General features: G+C 42.6%; 1 protein-coding gene across 1 annotated transcript in view; it reads right to left on the bottom strand.

Moving 5' to 3' along the window:
* Positions 1–5,163: 5,163 nt before the first annotated feature.
* LOC102371182 (BRISC and BRCA1-A complex member 2) overlaps positions 5,164–7,549 on the bottom strand; it is a 64,879-nt gene continuing 62,493 nt past the window's right edge. The window contains exon 6 of the mRNA XM_025216469.1: positions 5,164–7,545. Within this exon, the coding sequence (XP_025072254.1) occupies positions 7,482–7,545 (64 nt within the window). The 3' untranslated portion in view covers positions 5,164–7,481. The remainder of the gene's footprint in view (positions 7,546–7,549) is intronic.

The raw sequence follows: 7,549 nt of genomic DNA, 5'->3' as shown, positions 1-7,549 counted from the left end.
GCTCTGGAGAGCTGCAGGCATGAATAACATTAGACTTCTGGTGTGTACTTTGTTTTTCATGCCTGCAATTAAATGCTTGCTTTATTTCCTGTTGTTTAATATTGTATTTATTCTATATCGCTGCATGAAAAAGCTCTCGTGTTCTTTTTTCCCCCTTTTCTTTTTTTTTCCAAGCTGCTCTGGGGACACATTTGAAGGCCAGTATTGTGGTCTCAGCAAGCAATGGGGCTGCCGCCAAACCTCGCTTCCTTTGCTGATTTCTTGCTGCTTTAAAATGTATTTTCATCAGTTGATCCCGATTTTTCTTCTGGTTTCTTGCCAGATAATTACCACACAAATGAAACTATGCTTTGCACAATGCCCTGGAAACAAGAGTTGAGATTTTAAACACAGGTGGAGAATAGAGGAGACACTCTGATAAGCGACATACAATCAGTAACATGGGGTGACAGAAACGAACTGAACTTTGTGAGGCCACAACTTTAAAAATATTGTGTTGCTAAAACTAAAAAATGAATCTCATTAATTTTGCAGACTTAGTCACAAATGCCTAATCTGTTTTCAATAGGTTGGGCTAGCTGATCTCTGCCTCCATTATGTTTGCCTTTCTTCAAGCAACTCTGCTTGAAAGTCTTCTCTGCTAACTGATGAAAATCAGTGCGCTAAAACAATCCATTAAAATCAGTTTAGACATAAAGCTGATTTTAGGGCATGAAATCAAAGCATGAGAAAGTGTGAGCACAACCATTTGGAACGTCCATGTGAGGACTATCATTTTTTCATGGTTAACTTTTGTTTAATCATACGGAGGCCACAGAGCTCTCATTTCTGATTAACAATGGAGTGTCACTCCTGTTGCCGCCCTCCAATGAACACCATACTTCCTTTCACCGAGGAGAGATGCTTCTACTGATCACCTTTGCAGAAGCCTGTTGTTTCTCTCATGCAGGCCTATAAAATAGCTACACTCATTTGAACAACTGCTGCCGCTTTGTTAAAATAGCTTCTGGACCTTGAACTCACTAGAAATAGCTAATTCAGATATACTCAGAAGATTACATGGATCCACATTTGTGTATAAAAAGCTCTACTGAGTAAATAACATTTCATTTGATAGACTTTGTCCACTCTTGGTTTCACACAGTGTTAAGAAAACATGCTGAAACACTTTCAGCTAAACTAGTTCCTAGCCAGTGAGGAAAAGGCCAAACTGCCTTGAAAGATAGTCAGACAATTAAGAGCGAAACTCACAATTGGTAAATTATGAGATTCTTTAGTAACATTTTTAGAAGTTCTGAAGCAGTATGATATTTAACGGGAGCAACTGTATATCAATAAAACCCCCCACTAATTATTCACAGAGAGGGCAGAATGGCACCCTAGGGCATCTTTACACATGCTCTGGGCGGGGGGGTGGGGTGGGGGGGTGGCGCTTTAATAAGAGCAGCTCTGAGAGCTGCTCTAATTAAAGCATCTGCAACATCACGTATATTCAGCGTCCCATGCTTGAAAATAGTGGCAGGGGTGCTTTTACTAAAGTTTGTCAAATGACTTTTAGTTAAAACACCCCCGCCGCCATTTGAAGCACAGGGATGCTGAATACATGTGATACAGAGGCTGTTGGAGTGTGCTAATTGGCACACATTGGAGCAGATATCTGGCACATGTATAGGTGCTCCTAGACTAGAGTCTAACCAGTTCAGAGAGACATGAGCTTTCATAGCAACAGCTTACTTCACAGGTGCCTTCCTGCCTGACTTGAAATTACCACAGTTAACCACTTCTCTCTAGTTATCAAAGAAGATTGTTCATTGGTTATATACTTTGTAACAGATGCATGTTAATTCCAGCCCAGATCTTGGGGCTCTCAAAAACTAAACTGAGTCAGGCCAGGTCAGTGCTTGAATAGGAGGACTTCTAAGATCTCCACATGCTGCAAGTGATGCTGGTGATGCAGTGATGTACCACTACTTTGACTGAGCCGAACCAATGCTCCAACACAACTGAAACCAGTCCAAGATGAGTCAAGAAGCACATGGCATGACCTTTTGTGTCACTTTTCCAGACATTTTATCATTCTTCAACAAGCTTTCCAAAGAAATCTAATCCAGCTTTAGAACAGAGAGACTGGGCATAGGTTATGGCAGAGACGATGAAAGAGGCAGAAAAATAAAGACTGTACCAAATGTTGGCATAATTTAGTATACTTTGAAATTTTATGAGAAAGCTTAATTGCATTCCCTTTGTTGAAGTGTTTATTGGAAGTGAACTCTTAGACAGGTTTCCTATAATTTCAAGCTGTTTAGTGATTTCTCATACATCAGAAGCTAAAATGCAGACAATAGATCAGTTATTTTTCAAAATTGAACATTATCATCTAGTAGGAAAGTACACAAGAACCGGTGGTCTCACTCCCAACTCAGAATGTCATCATTCTTATCATTCACTGGAAGGAATGTTATCATTTGGCAGCAGATCAGACTATTATCTGTGTGCAAATAAGTCATGGCCCATGTAGATACCTGTAATTATCTCAATAAATATTTGTGGCTTTTTAAGGTAGGACTATTCAAACATGCCATCTCTATGGCTTTTATCATTCTGTAGATCAATATATAAGAGTGATTCCTTCATGGTCCCACACATTTCCTCCCAGCATCTCAGTTCTTTCACTGCTTAGCTCTCAAAATACATTATTCTGTGAACCAGCATAATGAGCTCTGTGAAATGCTGGTGGTCCAAAGAGCACAGTTTGAGAAGCATTGCTCTAGAATAAAATAAATACCCATACTATTTAGGAATAGAATAGATTAAAAAATCTGTAAAATTCCAAAATGGTGAGCCTGGAGACTGAAGTTACATTTATCTAAGAAAGAGGAAAGAAAATTTTCTTTGAATGGAAGGTGACTCACTTCATTTCTAACTTTAAGAGAATGCCAGTGAAGATAAAAATTTCCATATAATGTCTATTCAATCACTGGCCTCTGATAGATGACAGAAAATACGTTAATTGGTTTCACTTCTAGCATGTGGAATGTGAGCATCTGATCAATTAGGAACTTGACTGAAATCATCAATTCTTGTCACATAAGTTAGTGAACACCTAGGGTGCCTGTAGACATGCAGGGAGACTGCTCCAATGCGCTGTAATTACAGTGCGTCAGAGCAGACTAAATTAATCAAGCCTGCTAGAATGCATGTGCAGCCTCCGTGTCTCGTGTATTCAGCACCCTTGCACTTCAAATGGCAGCGGCGGTGGTTTAACTAAAGTTTGATGAATGAGCTTTAGTTAAAGCACCCCCATTGCCATTTTGAAGTGCAGGATGCTGAATACACAAGATGCTGCAGGTGCTTTAATTAGAGCAGCTCTCAGAGACACACTAATTAAAGCAACCCCCTCCCATCCCTGGAGCACATGTAAAGATGCCCCTAGATCAGGGGTTGTCAACCAGGGGTATTTGGGAAAGGGCCTCAGGGGGTATGCGGTGGCGGTGCGGAGAAGTGCGGGTACTTGGGAAGCGCACCGCCACGTGCTGCCACCGCTGCCACACACCTGTTGCTGCCTGCAGGCCGCGGCTCATGGTGGCAGCAGGTGGGGGCACATGGCAGCAGCGTGCAGTGGCAGGGGGGGGGGGGGGCGCGCCCCCCCCCCCCCCCCCCCCCAGCACCCTCCCCCCCCTCCATCAACCAGCCTCTGGGGGACCCCCCTCACACGCTCATCCGTAGGGTACAGTCCAGGAGGGGTACCCACCAGAAGGGCACACTTCTTAAAAAAGGTTGAAAACCCCTGCCCTAGATATTAGTAAACTTGAATATATTTAACAATTGATTTTGTAGCCCTTTCTAGTGGTATCTTAGGATAATTTTGGAATATTGAGACAATAATAAAGGAGCAGTCCATTATCCAAAATACTAGGACTATTGTTAAGGATACGCTTTTGGCTAAAATTATGCAGGTAATTGTATAGTGAAATACATATTGGTTACTATTAGCTTTCGACATCATCATGACACTTTCTGATCTATAGGGATAACCAGAAAAGAGAGATAATTACTGGTGCCACCAAGTAATAAAAAAATCTAGATATTCTTAAGTGAACCTTCTCAGCGGGCACGTTTACACAGGTACTAACTAAATACACAGTAACCAGCACTACTGCACAGAAGCGCTGGTGCTTACCTTTTCAGTGATGCTAGTGCACAGTAGACTAATTCTAAAGTGCATTAGCATGGCTTTTGCTGTGACATGCTAATAAGTAGAATTAATCTACTGTGCATTTAGCATCTTATGGAGAAGTGCCCAGCTTCTCCTAAAAAAAGATGGACACAACAGTTTACAAATTAATAAATAGATTGTACATGCATTGCGGTATAAAAGTTATATAATTTTATCTGTAGTTTCTTAGTCAAGCTCTTATGGTATTTTCTTTTCAAGACACAGCAGAACACTAGGACAAGACCTTATATTTCAACAGAAAAATAAATGTCTTCTATATTCCCTTCTATATCCTCACAGCAATGAAAATATTCTTGGTGCATGAAAGAGTGGTTTGAATTATACCTGAAAAAGTGCAGATTTGTGACTGTTGCAACTGAGTGGCTAATTTAGGAGTTGGCAACAGATGGCTCACAGAGCTTTTGGATCTGGCCCAGATCAAACTGTGGCTTCAGCAGCTTTCAGTGGCATGGGCTGGGAATGGCTGGTGTGGAGAAAACTTACCTGAAGCTGGAGAGAGGCCGCGGGACGCCGCGGTTCAAGATCAAAAGGAAAACCCATGGTAGAGCCGGGAGAAGCCAGGAACGGCTCCCACGTCTGTTTGGGTGCACTTTGTAAAAGTGTGCCAGGGGCAATTGGCCAAGTGGCCACCCAGCGCCGAGATAAAAAGGCCCGGCAGGAAGGAAGCCGGGGGAACAGGAAGAGGAGTTCCCACCTGGCTCAGAGAGGTTGAAGACGACCAAGTGGCCGGCAGCAAAGGAGATGTGGTGGCACCCCAGAGGGGAAACCATGGGAGACAAAGCGGGCCAGCTAGGGCCCAGCGAGTCACCTACGAGACCGGCGTGGGCAGAGGCCAGCAGCAGTGGTGATTGGGACACTGGCAAAGACAACGGAGCCCAAACCTGGATGCAGACAATGAGCAACAGGTACCGAAACTGGGGAGGGGGCAACCCATCAAGGGGACCCGAAGCCTGGGCAGAGGCCGACAGCCCGTGAACCAGGGAACACTGAAGGGCGGTGGTCGATGCTCAGTGCCAGTACCATCTGTAGCCCACAGCCACAGCCCTTAAGAAACCGAGTGTTAGTGAGGGCCAGAACACCGGCCCTGACGAATAACATCACAATTGGCGTTAGGCGGGGTGTAGGGGAGGTGGAACCCTGAGAAACAATAATCTCGAGGCTGACCAAGGGGGAGTACTGGGGACGTGGGATCAAACATCTTCCTCCCGCTAAAAGAACCAATCAACATCAAAGATGTAGCAGGCGAGACCCCTGGGGGAGCTGACCCAAGGCCGCTCCCAGTAGCCTGGCCATGCAACCCAGAAGGCGACGGTGAGGTTCGAAGGAGACCCAGACGTGCTACGCTCAGGGGGAGAGGCACGGAAAGCTACAGCTGGGATCCTGAGTCTCTGGTGGAGGGGGAGCTCTGCTCATGCCACACTGCAGTCAGTTGGCATGGGCTCTGGTGAATGGGGGCTTTTGCTGTGCCACGCTGCAGCTGAATAGTAGGCCACCTACTTATGACCGAAGTTGGGTCATTCCAGCCCCCCTGCCAGAAAATGTTGCCAACCCCTTTTCCATACATGCTTTGTAATAACTTTCCATAACTGTTACTGGGTTTTATTTTGCCTTCAGCAGACCAACATGGTGCGCATGTAAGGGGAAAGTTATCTGAAGGCCCTTGCAGGCCGTTTATACACCTCACTTGATACATCAGTAATCCTAGGGTATTGGTCAGAGGATAGACTCCGTTACCTTTTCTGCAGACTTGAAGAAAGGATTCTGACGTAGCCATGACTTCTATTTGGTCTTCAATTCCTGACTGACTGAGCTTTTCAGTCATATACGGGGAAACTTTTTCTTTATTTTTTTCTTTGCATAAATTTGTTAGGGAAGATACTTTTCAGGTACAAACCCAATTAGCAGAATTTGTTAATTTAGAAAGAGCACATGGATACCTTGGTCATATATTCCTCTTGTAAAGAATAGGTTTCTTTAAAAAAAAAAACAGTTATGTGTACACAAGGGTAATACTGCCAATCAAATAGTTTTATATGATTCTATTAAGATAGGCAGCTACTTTATGGTGATATATTAACTTTCAAATGGATGTTTTAGCAGAGCTTCATCAACTCTGTACCATTTGTTTAGTTCTGTACCACTTAGGAGAAGCAAGGCACTTTTTCCACATGACATTTATAACAACATATGAACTTTATTTTATTCCATGCTGGAAAGTACCCTGTCTATTTACAATTAATTTGGGAAGTGACACCATTAAGAGTCAGCTAGATCTGGCCTTCCATAACATATCACAGGAAGGGGAAGATGAGTGGTTGGGATTCTGCATTTACCATTTCTGTATTAGGAAAAACGATGTCTTCTTTTTCTTTTCACAAAGTAAACGTGCTGATTCTAACTGCAAGTCTTCGATTAAATACACTTACAGCTGTATTACTATAACTGTTACCTACAAAGCTGTAGGTCTATGAAGGAGCTTTGTTTTGTCAACTTAACTTACACAGTTGGTGACTGAGCTTTTAATACTAAAGCAACACACTTTTCTTAGCAATAATGATGAATATTAATTAACCACCTTAAACTTTATTGCTTAAACTAACCAACAACATAAGGACACTGCATTCAACACATGATGAACTTTCAACTGTGATGTTAAAAAATGTTGTTAACATTAAACTCACTTGAAAGGCACTGTGTAAATTGCATGACTCACATCCATACATGTATGGATAAGAACCATAAATATAGGCAAATGTCAGAGGCAGAATATGGCACTATATAGTCCACGAGGCATTCTAGTATGTATGGCAGTTATATGTTCTTAGGATACGCTGAAAAATAGTAACTCAAACATACAAAAGCTCAGAAAATGGAGAACATTGCTTAGAAAGAAAAATTACACCACTGCCTGAAAGAGAAGCATTTCTGAAACAGGGCATCACATAGGACATTACTGTCACAGGAAAATGGTATCATACCTAAACACTTTAAAAAAAATTTAATCCAGTGGACATATAAAGAAATGGTGATAGTAGAAGAGAACGAGGGAAGTAATATCAAATATTTAGGGTAAAGTTAGCCAGATAAGGTCCTTTGTTTCACAGATCCGATGAAATCTGTAGTAATCAAAACCATTCCAGCAGCAAAAAGCACATATAGATGTTCCAACCCACTTCCAGGAGGTCCTCTTGTGTGCATGTGGATGTAAGAATCTATCTGGCACCATCTCAAAGTCTGGTGTTTCCTAGAGTTTTCCATTGGCAAATGCTGCCTCCTGGAACTGAGGTACAAATGTTTTGAAATAAGCCCTGG

Source organism: Alligator sinensis, unplaced genomic scaffold (assembly GCF_000455745.1).
Source record: "Alligator sinensis unplaced genomic scaffold, ASM45574v1 scaffold138_1, whole genome shotgun sequence".
Lineage (NCBI taxonomy): Eukaryota > Metazoa > Chordata > Crocodylia > Alligatoridae > Alligator > Alligator sinensis.
The sequence above is the reverse complement of the archived record's forward strand: the minus strand, read 5'-3'. Positions and strand labels throughout refer to the sequence as shown.